This window comes from Schistocerca serialis, chromosome 9 (genome assembly GCF_023864345.2).
Source record: "Schistocerca serialis cubense isolate TAMUIC-IGC-003099 chromosome 9, iqSchSeri2.2, whole genome shotgun sequence".
In the NCBI taxonomy this organism is placed as follows: Eukaryota; Metazoa; Arthropoda; class Insecta; order Orthoptera; family Acrididae; genus Schistocerca; species Schistocerca serialis.
The window spans coordinates 227146331-227164616 of record NC_064646.1 but is presented as its reverse complement, the minus strand read 5'-3'; the positions used below and the strand labels follow the sequence as shown (position 1 = coordinate 227164616).

General features: G+C 42.4%; 1 protein-coding gene across 1 annotated transcript; it reads left to right on the top strand.

Annotated features, from left to right (window-relative positions):
• Positions 1-221: 221 nt before the first annotated feature.
• LOC126419506 (piggyBac transposable element-derived protein 4-like) lies at positions 222-580 on the top strand. The gene is made up of 2 exons (XM_050086695.1): positions 222-380; positions 422-580. Exons 1-2 carry the CDS (start codon positions 222-224, stop codon positions 578-580), a joined length of 318 nt encoding a protein of 105 aa, XP_049942652.1.
• The last annotated feature ends 17706 nt before the right edge of the window (positions 581-18286 follow it).

The following is an 18286-nucleotide window of genomic DNA, read 5'->3' as shown; positions in this document are numbered from 1 at the left end:
GCATCAAACTGTTCTTTGTGTGTGATTCAAACACTGGTTATATTGTAAATATGGAGGTTTACACAGGCAAAGGTGATGACTTTACAATTATTCCACTGTTTGAACATCTACTTTCACCCTACTTATCTAAAGGTCACACTGTTTACATGGAATGGTTTTAAACTAGCCCTAAAGTTATTGACTTCTTATGGAGCAAAGACACTTTAGGTGTTGGCACTGTTATGCTAAACAGAAAAGAAATGTCTAAGTGTTTGAAAAAAGCTGTACTGAAGAAAGGTGAAATGACATTCAGACACAGTCCACATACGATGGCTTGTAAGTGGAAGGACACCAGGGATGTGGCAGTGTTGTCTTCAAAACACAGGGCAACAGTATCTGACGTAACTGTCAGGGCTAATGTGGCCATATAAAAAAATTCAAGCCTAATGCAGTCCTTGATTATAATATAAACAAGACAGGTGTTGATCGAAGTGATCAACTTGTTGCTTACTATCACTTCAAAAAGAAAAGTATGAAATGGTGGAAGAAGCTTTTCTTCCATCTTTTCATTCAAGGAATAGTAAACAGTGACAATGTATAAATGTCACACAGACAACCATGTTCTCTGCATAAATTCATGTCTGTGATTGGAGAAAAACTGGCCATGGTGGCAGGGGAGGAACAAGTGGGAGTGAACCCTTCGACTGTAGACGACAGACTAATTGGCGTTATTTTGGAAGAAAAATTCCTCCAACTGACAACAAAGCGTGGCCATGCAGATCGTGCAAAGTGTGTGGTGACAGCGCTAAGAAAGAAACTGGAAAGTGGAAGAGGAAAGATACAACTTATTATTGTGCAATGTGTGATGTTGTGCTGTGCATGCCAGAATGCTTTGAACTATTTCATACGAAAGCCAATTACGTATAGAAATGATTTATACAAAATGAAATGTAATTTAGTTGTGCATTGTAATTTTTTAAAATAAATACCTTTCATTTTGTTTTTATAAAACATAATTCAGTGCCATATTCTTTCTATCAACAATAAATCCTACTATAAGACTTTTTATTTTCCTTGTTTCAGCTATCAGCTTGTGATAACAGTGTAAATTTAAGTGAAGTTGGTAACTATGATGTGTTACTTCATTGTAAAGTTTAAGTTTCAATGGTAAAAATGAAAAAAACTGTAATGATTTATCTCTAAGCGTTTCTGAATTACGATTTTTTGAAAAACGACAAAAACCCCAGTCTCTTGTGCTAGAATGTCGTACTAAGTCCCAGACCTTAAAGTGTTAAAGCTAGAGATTGACTGACAGCTGACTGCGATGACACTATGTCTGCTAACGTTAAAGGAAGACGTTTTGGATAAGACGACATGGGAACAGTAGTGTGGCACTGACAATCAGATATGAGAGGACCGCTTTCCTTACAGAGAAAACATGTTCCTTCTTGCCCTGCAGACATAACATGGATTTGGTAACCACAAAGAGTTAAGTGGGAAGGAGTATTCTTTTTAACGCACATGTCCACAGTCTGGATACCATTATAACACTGGAGACGATGTTGTACTGACCAGCGTTCCCATCGGATATGCCGTATTCCTCCAAACGGAAGCAACGCTGTTTTAAGAACTGAATCGTCCACTTCAGGAGGAAGGTTACAAATTCTAACAGGAGAATACTTGATTGCCGAATTTTCAAAGAGGACTTGACTATCTCGATGTGTAAACAACACTTTAGAACCAATCCGAGACACAAGCCATTCTACTTGAATGGGATCAAAAAACTTCACAAAGAATACATACAAATCAGAATCAAAGTAATCACTATCTACCTGATTAGGTGTAACACGGATAACATCAGCCAACCACCCGCGAATTTCTAAAGAGCCAGGTTGAACACAACGCGTACTCTTGTCAAAATTGAAATGAACAGTAGCTCGTCAAGGAACAGACTTAGGAGACTAGACAGACATCATGGCGCGGGCAGAAAACACCGCCGCCAAGAGGAAAACGACAACAAACTCCGCTACACAACTACGATGTGACTGCGACCAGTACACCAACAAGACTGAGTAGCCTCGACACAAGTGGCGCTGAGGCACAGGCAGAAGTTAACTACGACCTGCCCGCTCGTCGCACAAGGCGACACTACCTCTGGACAACGGGCTCACCCAACACGACAACGTCTCGGAGGTAGACAACACTTCCTCCTGACACTTCCGCATCTTACAGTGTTGCCAGATCGCGCAGATGGACGGACTTAGCGTTGTTAGGAGTGGTCGGTCTTATTGGCCACCTTAAGTCAACGACTCGGACTTTGTCTCTGTGGCGGCTGGCAGGCGGTCAGTTTTTATGTCTAAGACTGTATGTGCAAATGGAGTATTCTGAGACCCTCCTTGACACTCGGTTCGGCATTGATAGCTCCTTGCAGCACCTGCTGTGAGGTAGCGATTTCTAGTGTCGAGCTCCATTCGCACACGTCACCCGTGGAGCATCTCAGACTAATAATAAAATCGCAAAACAAATATCTAAACATACGTAGGATATCATCTATATATAATAAATCGTTATGGATTGTTTCTGTCCCATTTAATTATTATTAAAATTGTAATACAGTTAGTTGTGCACACACTTGCCAGTTTATCGACGACGAGGACAGAAATTTTTGTAACCTCTAACGCTAATGAGAAAATTCACAAATTTAATTCACCCTTAACCTGGATTCCCTCAGTCTTCACATCACTCAGTTCCACGAGATGATGTCATGTAGTTCCGTAACTGCTCGGATTTCGTTTCTCGCTAAATTCTGTGGTAGAACGTTTGAAAGGAGGCAGTGTCAGTAATTTATAATCATTTGGGGGAAAAATAATTCAAGGGTTCACAACATCTTTTATAAATGATGTGCTCTTAGCAAAACTGGTAGCTTATGTAATTTATATTCTGAGCCATCGCTACAGCGTTAACATCAATGAATAAAAAGGTCCTTCCGCAAATTTTTGAAGTTACAGTGGTCGTTTTGCCAGATGGTAACAGTCGCTTTCCTTATGTGGCTCAGCAAATCCAAATTATATATGTAGGGAGAGTAAAGAGGAATTTTCTTGTTATCTAATAGAAACAAAATAAAAGAAAAAAACACTAATGATGCTGTAGTTTCAGCGAAGTGCGTCTTGGTAAAAAGAAGGAAAAAGTGTTTTTGTTCAATGTCGAACCTATCCGAAAACATACTACTTTGTAAGCCAACACGGATACAAAGGGTGGAGTCATTATTAAGATGAAATTACAATAAACTAAACTTCATTGCTCGTGGTAATACCTATAATCACTCTTCTGAAAAATAAATCATCCGGTACGTGAGCACCATTTCAAAGAACGGTTTCAGGCACATGTTTGTATAAAAATTTTGTTCCTCTGTTGATTGTAGGAACACTCTACCGAAATGTGCACCATTGTTTGTCACCCTGGAATGTGATGTGATCCACAACATATAACGCGACAAAAATATTTTTGTAGGAGAAGGCCAAACATTTTGTGAAATTATTTATCTAAAAGTAAGAAATAAATGGATTACATAAACATTTGGCACGCCTTTGAATGATGCTTGAAATCAGACAGCATAGTGTACATAATCTACCAGACAAACATCCTATAGTACTCTTTAAAATCATAATTAGACAATGTGCTTTTAATTCTCAATCAGCACTTCATTTGCTGTAAGTGACATCAGGCATCATTCAAAAGCGCGTCAAATGTCGATTTTATTTCTCAAGTTTAGACGTCACAAAAGTTGTTATGTTTTTCAATCTTTCTTCTTCTTCTTCAAGTTTTGTTCAGAAAGCGTTAAAGCTAATAATTATCTGTACAACAAATCAGTCGTTTAACAACTATATTCTTACGAGATTTTATTGTTTTCAAGTTTTTGTCCAGAATAATTCTATATTTCCCCTCTAATCGCTAATAATAAAGCCTTTCTTAAGTACCCTGATTACTTTCAAGCAATTAAAGAGGATGATGTAAACCTGGTCGATATGATTCCCCCATTTTGGCCATTTCCCACTCTTTGTTTGGCTATGAAAATACGAGCAAAACTTTTCCCTCAACTCACTAATTTAATTTCTCTGAACTACCCCGATTACTGTCAAGCAGTTAAATTTTTTCTTGTAAAAGTAGACATCATGCTGATCAATTTGACTTCCCCTTATCGTCAGTTTCCCACTCTTCGTTTTGGTATGAAAATTCGGACAAAAATCCGTTTCGTAATTTCTAGGGAGTCTTGCTTTCGCCCTGGTAAAATATTAGATCAAAAAATTAACATTTCTGCTTACTGATGTTTTAGTATTGTATATCGTCAAGAAGAGAGAAGATACCGGCGGATGTACATAGTCAGCGATACACTACTTATCCACTGCTGCTGAGTCCGTAACGTTAAAAAAAAAAAAAACCCACAAGAATCGTGATGGTGGATTATTATTGTAATGTTCGCCAACCTATCCTTCACACGGTGGTCTTCATAAAATGTCCTGCCTACTTTGTAGAAATTCCAGGTTCTGTCAACACTAGAGTTTATGAGGGTATGTCTTTTCACTTTCCTAACATCACTGACTTTTGTTTGCTTGTGTCGCGTCTTCTAAACTTGTCTCGTAGATCTCGTCCCAGTCGGCTTCTTCTCCATACAGACGCAGGACTCGACGTGCAAACAACAAACTGTGCTAAATTAAAGTGACAGTGTGGGAGAATATCAGTGCTACGAATAAACTTATCAAAATATAGGATTCCACTTAATTTTCGTGCATTAAAGTCTAGCAGTAATCAAGAAACGCAAGTAAGAGCCTGATTATGTTCATTCCAATCAAATTCCGCAGAAGCTAACTGTGTTCAGAACACCGTAACAAAACACAATCTAATGATGCGAATTATTACAAGACTTTCAAAACTTCACAATACCGTTCAACAACGCACTGTTCAACACGACAAATGATTTCTCGTAACTCGTTACACTATACTGTCCGAAGCGCGTGTTGCATTCGTTCACACCTTCTAGCGAGTTGTTAAACACTAATGGCTTCCAAGACACTGTTAACTGCGACGAATAATTATCGGCATCGTATTCCATTTGACGTCCCTACGCGTGTTGCCTCGCTCATACCCGGTAGAAGATTCGTAATGAGTTACTGTAACCGTCTGGCGACTCCCTATTCAGCGCGCGCTTCTGATTGGTCCATCGTCTTCCACCATCAACGACTAAGTTAAAATATTCTTCTAATTTCCTTTTTTACTTTCGTTAGTGACTTGAAATTGTTATTAATCTTCTGTAAGTGCATCTAATGTTGACGGAACGGCCCGTCGTCTTGAGGATCATAGCACTGTTCAAATAATAAATACACTCGTGTTCAGAAAAAAAACAGAACATCTTGAACGACTAGAGATAGGACGTTCGTATTCACAGGACATGTACATATGTATGTTCTGCAGAGATGAGTAGCATTTGAATCCTGTCGGCCCATGGATTCAAGGACAATATCCATATCGCGGCGCAACAGCACATACCGATAAAATGTACATGCGGATCTCGTTGTTGCTATAAACCGAAGATAGTGGATCAGTGTGACTTGAGCAGACCTGTAAGATGTCTCGCAGAGATATGCACGAGCCGTACCGTCAAATCAGTCAGTTTGAAAGAGCTTGCATTACTGGCATGAGAAACTGCTGCTCGTGTGGGACGAAGTGTTTCGGCAGTGCAATGGGTGTGTGCCGAATGGTTTACGGAAGACCGTAGAACACGAGAGATGAGTCAGGTCGCATCACCCAGAACACCTCCCAAGAAGATTGATACCTCATCCGAATAGCATTGCAGGACAGATATGCGTCCACCTCGGCTATTGCGCAACAGTGGTACAGTGTAACACATCGTACACTATCAGGAGTGACATTCCGTCGCCATGGGTTACGAGCGCCTGGTCCACTTCTTCGCCTAACTTTGAAGAATGTGCAGAAGCATGCTAGACGGCAGTGGTGTATGGAACGATGTCACTGGGGACAGGAATGGCGTCAGATAGTGTTTTCGGACGAATCCAGATTCAGTTTTTTTGAAAATGGTGACCCTATTTTGGTCCACCGTAGACAGGGGGAGCGGCATCACAGTGACTGCATTCGGACAAGACATACAGCAGCAACTGAAGGCGTTATGGCGTAGGGTGCTGTTGGGTACAACCACAAATCACAGTTGGTGCGTGTCCAGGGCACTGTGACCAGTATGACCTACGTGAATGACATCCTGAGACCCTTAGCCATACCCTTTCTGCACAGCACCCCAAACGCCATCTTTCAGCAAGACAGTGCACGATCAGATGTTGTAGCACAGCACTTTCTTGGCGTCACAAGATGTCAGCCTTTTGTCCTGGCCCACCAGATCACCAGACTCGCCGCCAATCGAAAAATGTGTGATCTATGGTGAAACGATTGGTGCAGTGCTGTGACTCAGTGCCAACCACCACAAATGATCTTTGGAATGGGTCAATGCAGCATGGATGGCTATACCATAGGACGCCATTCACTCCATACACGAGTCGATGCCATCAGGCATGGAACAAGTTGTCAGGGCCCATGGTGGACCCTGTGCCTACTAGGGAACGAGACACATGCTGAACCGAGGTGACCGAAATGATAATCGTTTCTGCAGAACATATTAATGTACGAGTCCTGTGAATATGAACATCCTATCTCCAGTCGATCAAGGTGTTCTGTTTTTTTTTTTAACATCAGTGTATTAAATAACACCATTGTGCTGCTTCGCTCCACGTCCAGTATGAGATTCCCGGCTGTCCATTACGGTAATCTAACACAATGCAGTCGCCGATAGCAGGCGTGTTCCCGCAGTCTGAAACCATGTGCCGCACAACTCAATGCAGGTAGTCTCTCTCTCTCTCTGTCTTTCTGCTACTGAATGTGTAAGTGGGCTGTTTATGTTTTCTTATTGGCAACGTTACGTAGCGCTCTGTATGAAAATCACTGGCTGTGCTGTGTGCAGTCTGTGGCTAGTTTGCATTGTTGTCTGCCATTGTAGTGTTGGGCAGCTGGATGTGAACAGCGCGTAGCGTTGCGCAGTTGGAGGTGAGCCGCCAGCAGTGGTGGATGTGGGGAGAGAGATGGCGGAGTTTTGAAATTTGTAAGACTGGATGTCATGAACTGCTATATACATTATGACTTTTGAACACTATTGAGGTAAATACATTGTTTGTTCTCCATCAAAATCTTTCATTTGCTAACTATGCCTATTAATAGTTAGTGCCTTCAGTAGTTTGAATCTTTTATTTAGCTGGCAGTAGTGGCGCTCGCTGTATTGCAGTAGTTCGAGTAACGAAGATTTTTGGTGAGGTAAGTGATTTGTGAAAAATATAGGTTAATGTTAGTCAGAGCCATTATTTTGTAGGGATTTTTGAAAGTCAGATTGCGTTGCGCTAAAAATATTGTGTGTCAGTTTAAGCCCAGTCACGTATATAATTTTTCTAAGGGGACGTTTCAAATGTTCTTGTCCTACTGCTAGCAAGTAGAAGTGAAATAAAATTGTAGTGTGGGCGAAAAATGTGCCAGAAACGCCACAACTGTAAGGAACTTTACCTGTAAAACGTGACTTCCGGCTTGAATTGTGTAACGCACACTTCCGGCCACAATGTACAGAAGCTGCCAATTCAAGGCAGAGAGGCTGCCAGGTGTCGGCGACCTGTTACGCCAATAAAGGAGCGGCCTCTGGCGGCGGGCCAGCGGAGACAGGGAGAGCTTCCAGCGAAAGTCCCTGGCCGTTCTTCTCCCGCCACCACAACGCGTTTGTCTTCAGCATATACGGCTGTCCTTTTAAGGCAGCCCCTCAGGGCTTGTCTCAGTGTTTCTGTACATCGGAAAGTCTTTTGTGGGAGAGCCAAACCCACATGTCGAATCGTGCCAGGGACGTAATAAACGTTACTCATGCTGCACAATGACATGGTGTCACAATGGAGGCTACTATAATCTACAAATGTTGAGAAATTTTTATTCACCGACACATTAACCTAGTAATTTCACACTGTTACCGGATCAGTACCCAGTGCTACAGGCTGACCCCGAAGCGATTCCGAAACGGGCGTGTTTATCGATGGCGGACGTATTGGTTCAAATTAGTTGCCATCTCATTTTTCCATAGCGTACGTGTTGATTCCCATAAGCTATTAACAGTGCCAAAACACTTCCCTTCCCATTTTGCACAGACTTAGGAATGTCTACACGCAGTAGGTATGGTTTATTACGTTTGGCTAGTTGGTATTCACATAATGCAAGTAAAGTACAAACAAAGTTGCGGTTGTCAAGCGTAATAAAATTATGTAGCTGCGAAAAACTTGTAGCTGATCTTTTGAAGATATTCATGCCAGGTAATAGTTAAATTAGACAGCTTTTCCACTTCTTCTTTTATGTATTAGGTTGGCGCATAAGTTCGTAGCGTTTTTCCATACGTTTCATAAACACAACAAATATACGTAACAGAGACTTCAGTCATCGATAGTATATTCTCCTTCACTATTTACAACAGCCTGACAACGCTGAGGTAACATTTCAATTCCGCGACTGGGTTCGAAGCGAAGAACTCGTCGAGCCGTGTTTGGAGCGGAAAAAATGGTTCAAATGGCTCTGAGCACTACGGGACTCAACATCTGAGGTCATCAGTCCCCTAGAACTTAGAACTACTTAAACCTAACTAACCTAAGGACATCACTCACATCCATGCCCGAGGCAAGATTCGAATCTGCGACCGTAGCGGTCGCGCGGCTCCAGACTGAAGCGCCTAGAACCGCTCGGTTACACCGGCCGGCTCTTGGACTGTGTCTGCGAGACGTCTCGGATGTTGAGAATAAATGTCAGCAGTGATGGTTACACCTCAGGGAAGCAATTCGTAGTACACCACACCGCCGCTGTTCCACAGATACGTAACATAAAATTTTGTGGATGTTCGCAGGTATTTGTGCACGGAGTTTGTCCTTTGTCTGGGCTCAACCATTCCTTCCTTTCCCTTATGTTAGCACAGAGACACCACTTTTCGTCGTCAGTAACGATACCGGATAGAAGTGGTCGGTGTTGTACACAAGCTAATTGGTGACGAGCAAGCAGATATGCAAACATGGCCACCCACTGATTTTTGTGATTTTGGCTTAGAGCATGCGGTACCCATACACCGGATTTTTCAACCTTCGTCATTGCATGAAAATGTCTCACAATGGTGGAATGAACACAGTTCGTCACATCTGCCAGTTTTCGAGTACACTGACTTGGATCATTGTGGATTAATGAGTTTAAACGATCTTAATCAAACCCCGAAGGTCTTCTTGAACGTGAATAGTCACTAATGTCCTCCTTAAAACGAGAAAATCACTTTATTGCCGTGATCTGTCCAATGGCGTTATCCTCATAAACGGCGCAAATGTTTCTGACAGCACCCGTTGCTGTCACCTGTGTACTAAACTCAAGCAGAAGAATAGAAGAATATGTTCCGATTTCTCCACCTGGTACTCCATTTTCTAATGTCCACAGCTCCACTCGCTGTTCCATATGACAAAATGACAACATGGAAACTCAAATAGGAACAGTTAACTAGAAACAAAACTTACAATCGATAAAGAGACACGTAGCAACTGAAATAGAAACATGCAAAACAAAAACGCTACGAACTTATGGACCAACCTAATATTTCTGTTTGTCCTGCATTATTTTGGGAGTAATTTTCTTCTCGCTTCTCAAGTTAATATCTGCTTCAGTTTGAATACCCTTCAATGTCTGTAAGAAACGGAATGTGTTGGGATGCGAAGAGTAAAATTGAGCTTTCAGTTTAGAGTGGAATGCCTCACAACTATTAGTAGTCTCTTCAGAACTCCTACTAAAGTCGGGCCACGTAATGAATTATAAATATTTCGTGAAACAGATTAGGGCGACTCTTGAAGGTCACATCTATAAATAAAGTTCTCGACTGTTTCAGAAAATTCACTTTGGTTTGGCATGAGGACCCATAATATTCTTTTCAGAGTCGTTTACAAATTAAAAGTTTTTTCCCCTTTTTGTGCGGAAAACATTTTTCACCGGTGCCTCATGTATTTCTGGTAAGTTATTGGACAAGTTAGGAAGTTTGGGTAATCGACTGGCATTAATATTTTTCCTTATTAGAACCAAATCTTTAATTGTGATCGTGTCAGTATCAGCATTAGCTAACTCGCGGCGTATAAGTTTGGAGAGGTGCTCCGACAAATTTACTTCAGTCTCTCTCCTCACAATATTACTAACACTCTGCCGGTTTAATATACCAAAGTTATCCTTTTCATGATTATTGTCTAATTGCGAACCGACAATACAATTTAAATATTTTATTTTGACAAAACACTTACATATTTTCCTCGTACACTTCTCAGCTATCGTCGCCATTGACGAGACACTTATGGAAACAGAACTTATAACCGTCTACCACCAACAGCTTTTTGTCCGTTTTGCTTGTAACTGTATCAACCTCCGTATCTCAAACACAGTGCACTGACTCCGAGGACTGACTTGACTGCGCGGCGATGGAAAGGAGAAGCGAAGCACCGCCAGCCGAAAGTTAACGGAACTAAAAGCAGAAAAAAATGAATACAAGAAAAAATGCTACACATTGTAATTTAAAAACTGTTATAGAAAACTGTTATAGAACTCTAACAAATGTAAAATAAGTCCAGCAATCATATTAGAAATTACACAGTCAAGAAGAGAGTTGTTAATTTTAACGATACGAACAGTTTCTCATCATATTTATGCCGAGTGGCTAAATGATATGGGAGGAAGCTACATATGATGGCGGTCGTCGGACGCTGAAGCGTGTTCGGCGTATTTGTCACCGTACAGTGCTGGTGGTAATGGATTATTGACGTCCTAAATTCAAACGGGCGGCGATCTGTATCAGAATACACCGCCGATCTACAACGCGACGTGACGTCCGTTCGTGAAACTGCTGAGGTAGTCGTAATCGGCGTGTGCAAACATTGTCTCTGGGATAATGAAGATCCTCGACATTGTTGACTCGGAAACTCGAATTTTTGTCGTATTTGATATGCTATGGCCTATGCGTCTTGTCTGTATTACCATCCCATGTTCAAAGTTGCTTAGCTCTCAGCGTGTTGCCATATTCACTACACAACTGCCAGTAACAGACTGCCCAGATATCGTCTCTACTGTCGAATCTATACGCAGCATCTACACGCAACATTCGGTGTTTACACACTGCATGTCTTCAAATGGGATACCATTAACTTTGACACCTAAAATGATTTGCAAATATCTAGTAAAGAAATACGTACATTTATCACACATTCAATTTGAATTCTTCACGAACACATATCACGTACTACATGTTACATAAAAACAAAAGGGAAGTATCTTCAGCTGCGTGTAAACATTATGGGCAAGGTAGCAGTGTTTGTTGTTGCTTTGAGTATCTTCACAATAAAAATACAGGGGTTGTGGTAAGCGCATTTGACCAGACAGCAAAATGTAGCACCCTCACGGTACCTTACAAATTTGGCGATCCTACCCATTCAGCCCAGCTTAGAACTACGTGTGTTGTATATGGTGTCACTTTGTTGTGTAGTATGACTACTGTGCTTCTGCTTAAGTTCTGTCACATTCTTGTTATTCTAGGCCATAGTGTACATTCACTGAAGTGTCAAAGCACTGGTGAGAGCATACGTATTCAAATACGGAGATATGTAAACATGCAGAATACGGCGCAGCGGTCATCGCCGCCTGTGTAAGACAACAAGTGTCTGGCGCAGTTTTTAGATCGGTTACTGCTGCTATATGGCAAGTTATCAAGATTTAAGTGAGTTTGAACTTGGTGTTATAGTCGGCGCACGAGCGATGGAACACAGCATCTCAGAGGAAGCGAGGATGTGGGGATTTTCCCGCACGACAATTTCACGAGTGTACCTTGAATATCAGGAATCCGGTAAAACATCAAACCTGCGACAACGCTGCGGCCGGAAAAAGATCTTGTAATAACGACGACTGAAGAGAATCGTTAAACGTGACAAAAGTGCAACCCTTCGGCAAACTGCTGCAGCCTTCAAAAAGTGTCAGCGTGTGAACCATTCAACGAACCATCATCGATATTGGCTTTCGGAGCCGAAAGCCCACTCGTGTCCCCTTGATGACTGTAATCCACAAAGCCCGTCAACACCGGCCGATTTTTCAAGCTGGTGGAGGCTCTGTAATGGAGTGTGGTGTGTTCAGTTGGAATGATATACGACCCCTCATACGTCTACATACGACTCTGACAGGTGATACTTACGTAAGCATCCCGTCTGATCACCTGCATCCATTCATGTCCATTGTACATTCCGACGGACTTAGCCAATTACAGGAGGACAATGCGACACCACACACGTACAGAAATGCTACAGAGTGGCTCCAGGAACGCTCTTCTGAGTTTAAACAATTCCGATGGCCTCCAAACTCCCCAGACATGAATATTACTGATCATATCCGGAATGCTTTACAATGTGCTGTTCAGAAGAGGTCTCCACCCTCTCGTACTCTTACGGATTTATGGACAGCCCTGCAGAATTCATGGTATCAATTTCCTCCAGCGCTACTTCAGACATTAGTCGAGTCCTTGCCACGTCGTGTTGCGGCACTTCTGCGTGCTCGCGGGGGCCCTAGGCAGGTGTTTTTTCTTTGGATCTTCAGTTTATATACTAAACTCCTCCAGAACAGGCCATGAAGGCCCAACGGTACCGACTGGCCGCCGTGTCATCCTCAGACCATAGGTGTCACTGGATGCGGATATGGACATCGCTCTCCCGAACGAATGTCAGTTTACGAGACCGGAGCCGCTACTTCTCAATCAAGTAGTTCCTCAGTTTGCCTCACAGGGGCTGAGTGCACCGCGCTTGCCAACGGCGCTCGGCAGACCGGATGGTAACTCATCCAGGTGTTAGCCCAGCCCGACAGTGCTTAACTTCGGTGAATAACCAGTTCTGAAGGTAACAGTTTTGATATCGATGACAGTAATTTAACTTCGCGGTTGTGTCGTTTGACGATTTTAACGCCATTCGATATGATTTTCGTGTGTACTACATTTTCGAGAATCTTTACGCACAATTATGATTCTCACTCTCCGGATTTACTGAAACGTGTGCCTGTCTGTAATTCTTAAGACTTGTCATATAGCTTGTTGTTGTTGTGGTCTTCAGTCCTGAGACTGGTTTGATGCAGCTCTCCATGCTATTCTATCCTGTGCAAGCTTCTTCATCTCCCAGTACCTACTGCAACCTACATCCTTAGTCAAACGAAACGTGTGACTGGAGATGGGACAGTACTATGTTTGGGTTTTCTTTGATAGAAAATGGACACAATAATTAGTTTATTGGGGAAAATGAAGTTAGGCATACTAAGTATAAAGTTTTACGGCCCTTCTTATATTCGTCTCATGAGAAGTACGTAAAAGAATAAAGAAGGAAGGGTTTGCCAAAATGTAGCACTATCTCTTCAGGTGCAATGCTTTTCCTGCTGGTCACCTCTTGGTGCTGTATTTTTGGTTGTGCCGCTCAACAACAAAAATAGGCAATGGCTTGCTGTTTGCCGAACGTAAGTCGTCAACAGGTGTGGCCACATCGAGTGTTGGAGCTCTGAAGCGTCCTCGTTCGAGAATGTTAATGTGTCAATTTTATGACGTTCTCGCTTTCTCGCAGAAGTCACGCATCGCGTGCCTGAAGCTTTCCGGAAGGAATTGTATTCAGTCCAGCTGGTGGACTTTGGCATTATAAACAACATCTAGTGGGTACAAACAGAGTTCAATTGTTTCGTTTTGCATTTATTACGTGTGGACATCCCCATAGTGAGCAGAATCGCTTAATACGGCATATCAAGTGAAATAACGGAGAGTGTCCTTCGTCATGTGCAAGGAGCTAATATGCTGAATTAGTATAGACGCCGAAGGAGGGGGAGTGTTGATTGCAGTCGACAGAAATATTCTCTCTACTGAGATTGAAATTGATTGTGAAAGTGAAGTTATCTGGTTGCACATAACAGGTCTTGGTGAAATCAAGTTAATTGTCGGATGTCTTTGCCGACCATCCGACTCCGCCGTGACACTTCTAGGGTCATTTAAAAAAAAGTATATGGTCAGCTGTGCCTAAATACCCGATCATGCAATATTAGTTGGTGGTGATCTTAACTTCCCGAGTGTGAAGTGGGTCGTATTTGGATTCATTGCAGGGAGACAGACAGTCTTGTGAAGTACCTTTCAACACGTTCTCCGAAAACTGTCTTGAGCAGGCAGTTCGGCAGCCAACATGTAATGGAAGTATCTTGGACCTTGTAGCTACAAACAGGTGTCAGTATAGAGACGGGGATTAGTGACCATGATGTTATCATAACCACTATGGTTACGAAAGTTAACAAATTGGTCAAGAGGACTAGGAGGGTATCTCTGCTACAAAGAGCTGGTAAGCAGTTGTTAGCACCTCACTTAGACAATGAACTGCAATCATGTAGTTTCAGAATGATGGTCGTAGATTAATTACGGGCAAAGTTTTTTCAGACTGTAAATCGTGCCCTGGGCAAGTATGTGCCTAGTAAGTGGATTAAGGGCGGCAAAGACCCACCGTGGTTTAATGACGGAATTCGGAAGATGCTGGGGAAGAAAATGCTTACACTCTCGTTTCGAAAGTGGACGAACAAATGACGACAGGCAAAGATTAGAGGAGATTCGTGCGTCTGTGAAAAGATCTATGCGCGAAGTATACGACATCTACCACCGTCATACCTTGGCTAAAGATCTTGCGGAGAACGAAAAAATCCTGGTCCTATGCAAAATCGCTAAGCGGGCCCAAGGCTTCCATTCAGTCAAGCGACTAGTTGTGGTACAAGGGTACCCCCCGCCAGGCACCGTACGGTGGCTTGCGTAGTATGTATGTGGATGTAGGTGTACCAGGCTTACCATTTGGCGCCGGTCCTTGTGCAGCGACGTAGCGTTGAAACACAAACATCAGTGTGCTATACAGTTGCAGACAGTCAACGTTGGCCTGTACAATGTGACCAGGGTTTTACTCGTAAATCTATTTTATCAAAACAACGGGAATAGTGCTCCGCTCTTCGCGAGTATCGACACATTAAGGGGACCACACCCTGTCTATCTAACCCATGTTAATTTAGGCAAGTATTTGACCCATTTCCGAAAAAACTATTTGATGCAGGACTTTAATATTTTTACGTTATGTTACATGATGCTAATAGAGTCAACTGTACTAAAATCTACTATATCCGTTTTATAGTTTTTAAGAAATACTTTTTTAAATTTATTAACAAAAAAGTTTTTTCTGTAGAAAATATTTTTTGTGGACTTCCTAATGGGGGAATATTAATGAATGTAGTACCCGAGGTGGCTTTTTATTATGCAGAGTCTCTGAAAATTTCATCCATTTATCCAAGAGAGTTTCTGATATAATGGGGCATATGTACTGAAAATTTTAGTTTGTGGGAAATTGACTTTCAAGAAAAAACTTCAGAAATTTTTTACTTACAGTTAATTAAAACTGTCCTGCTGCATATGACGGCCCTTCTTTGGCCTCTAGCAGGTCTTCCAGCTTCTTTTTCACCTTCCTGGATATTTGTCTTGCTTTCTTGGCCATATTAGATGCAGACCTGTCTGCATCGGCTATCGTCATTTTACCGCAATGTTCCAGCCCAGTGATAATATTTTCACCAGGATTAATTCCCAGCTTTTTCAGTACCCAACACTTTCCAGTATTACCACAACTGAATGTAATAACGGCATCTTGAAATCCAAGTTTCATTGTATGCATGCCTACTAAAACAGTTTTAGGAAGGCGATTCCAAATTATGCTGTTGAAAAATTCATTTGGGTTCTGTGTCTGCCCATGAAGACATTGCCTTAGAAGATCAGGATGAGCCGTGTCTCTGAAAATATGTTTCATTGTTGTAATAACAGCAGTAGGAACAGAATGCTGGTGAGAATAAGATTCTCCAGTTTCCTGAGCCCTATTGTATTTGCACCACGAATTTTCTCATGATGGACACAATCCATGACATGGCTTATCATCAGTAGAGGACATATGGAAGAATATGGCCGGAACATCTCTCTTCATTGCCTCCAGATTTTCTTTATTTCTCCTAATTGCCTGGCCATAGTATACCTGCAAGTTTTCTATAACAACTACTCGCAATCACACTTGAACAAAACTAACCGCGTGTTTGAAAGCTTGTTGTTTACACACAGCAGAAACAAAAGAACACCGACCGTTGAAGTCCAAGGACAGCCAACACACTCTTAAATAAAAAAAAAATCCCTAACCTGCAGTGTAGGGGATATAAAGATCTAAAATATATGTAGAAAAGTGGGCGTGGCACATAATCACACGTGGTAGGAAAATGCTCTTTAAATGCTCGAAAAAAATTTTTCAGCAAAATGGTTTTCAGAGTACTTAAATAAAAACCTTAATCTATCGAAATGTGATGAAAACCGAAAATCGATTTTTTTCGACCTGAACCACGGTGTGATCCCCTTAAAGGAATATGGAGAGGTCGATTTCCGCACCGCGGTTGAAGAACATGATTCGGAATTTCGAATTAACTGGGAACGGCTGCACTGCTCCTGGGAGTGGCAAATTGTTGAAGAAGTTGTTGTTGCTGCTGAGAATGCTGGACGCAACGTGCGATCTTTAAGCAGTGCACGAGCTGTGGCCCACCGTTCGAAAAGGGCTACGAATAACTGTGAAACGGTGTCTCTGGTGCGGTTTCAGGCTGTCGTGGATGCAGATGGTGGTCACATTGGGCAACGTTTGCAACATGGAACGTAAGTGTGGTGCGCAGATTAACAAATAAAACCCTCTCATGTAGAAATTAAAATGAGTTTCTTTCAGTGGTTTATTCGTTATTCATTTACGCATGTCCTTAGAAACGGTTCCACAAAATTGCAACCCCTTACGATCACTCGTTTTTTATAGGGGCTCTCTAAAGTATGGAAGGTTTAATTACAACCGTTCTGTAGTTTCAGACATGCTATGCGGGATAAAGATCGGGCGTTTTAGCGGGTTAGCAGAGATGTGACAGGGAGCTTGAGCGTTCGTTAAACCAGGAACATAAGCACGCAACCCTGATGACACTGCTTACGTCAACCTGTAAGCCGAGTGTGTCCACGACTTACTCACCATGAAAGGGGAACACCTGACTATCGAGAATGTTGAGACAAGCAACATGGTTCATGTTCACACTAACGTGAATCAGTGAGCCCGATCCATGGTACGAAATACACTCCTAAAAAAATCGCAGAACGGCTTCCGGCCTGAACTGCACATTCTGCATTCTGCCGGGTAAAAGGATTGTTGGTCCGCCAGTGCACTCTACACCTTGTATCATATAAAAATAGGCAAACTGGCGACTTGTCGGATCACGTTACACGTGTCCAGTCTGCTACTGTCCAGTTTCTATGCTATTTGGCCCACTGAAGACCTGCAGCTTCTAGTGCTGCTGCGAGGAGTGACCTTTTGTTAGGTACTCGACTCCAAAAGAGCACTACATGCCTGTCCTTTCGCAATGTTGTTCTGAAATTGGTTGAGATAGACCGCCGGCCGAAGTGGCCGTGCGGTTAAAGGCGCTGCAGTCTGGAACCGCAAGACCGCTACGGTCGCAGGTTCGAATCCTGCCTCGGGCATGGATGTTTGTGATGTCCTTAGGTTAGTTAGGTTTAACTAGTTCTAAGTTCTAGGGGACTAATGACCTCAGCAGTTGAGTCCCATAGTGCTCAGAGCCATTTGAACCATTTGAGATAGACCTGCATTCCCTAACAGCAGTAATATCTGCCGCGTTTGATACCAGTTGTTATTGATAAATCGTGATATTGGTCTCCGTTCCCTGTTGGGGGTCTGTTTACGACCCCTGTGCCACAGCTTTTTTTCTGCCACTCTGTCACGTTTCCTTATGGACTCATACTGCTGAGCTGACTCCATACAACAGAATGGTTCATACACAACACTTTGCTGCCATCACTTACATGAGTGCTGGACAATGCTCACCATTATTACAGGAACTAGGAATGTAAACTAAATTTGAGCGCTTTTCTTACCTGTTGCCCACAATGAGGATCTCTTCACTGTGGGCTACGAAACGAAGGACATGCCTAATCCAATCTCTCCAGCTCAGAACTCAGAGTGCTCCTCTTTCTCCTTTCTAGAAAGAGGACAGTGTTCTACTACAAACACACTTGTTTTCTGTTCTGATTATTCCTAGTAAGACTACGCTCCGCCGT

Bases quoted from the DNA above. Each gene is read 5' to 3' on its own strand.
- LOC126419506 (XM_050086695.1), top strand. From the start codon at position 222: ATGCTAAACAGAAAAGAAATGTCTAAGTGTTTGAAAAAAGCTGTACTG. The intron at 381-421 runs GTAACTGTCAGG...AAAAAATTCAAG, and splicing joins ACAGGGCAACAGTATCTGAC to CCTAATGCAGTCCTTGATTA.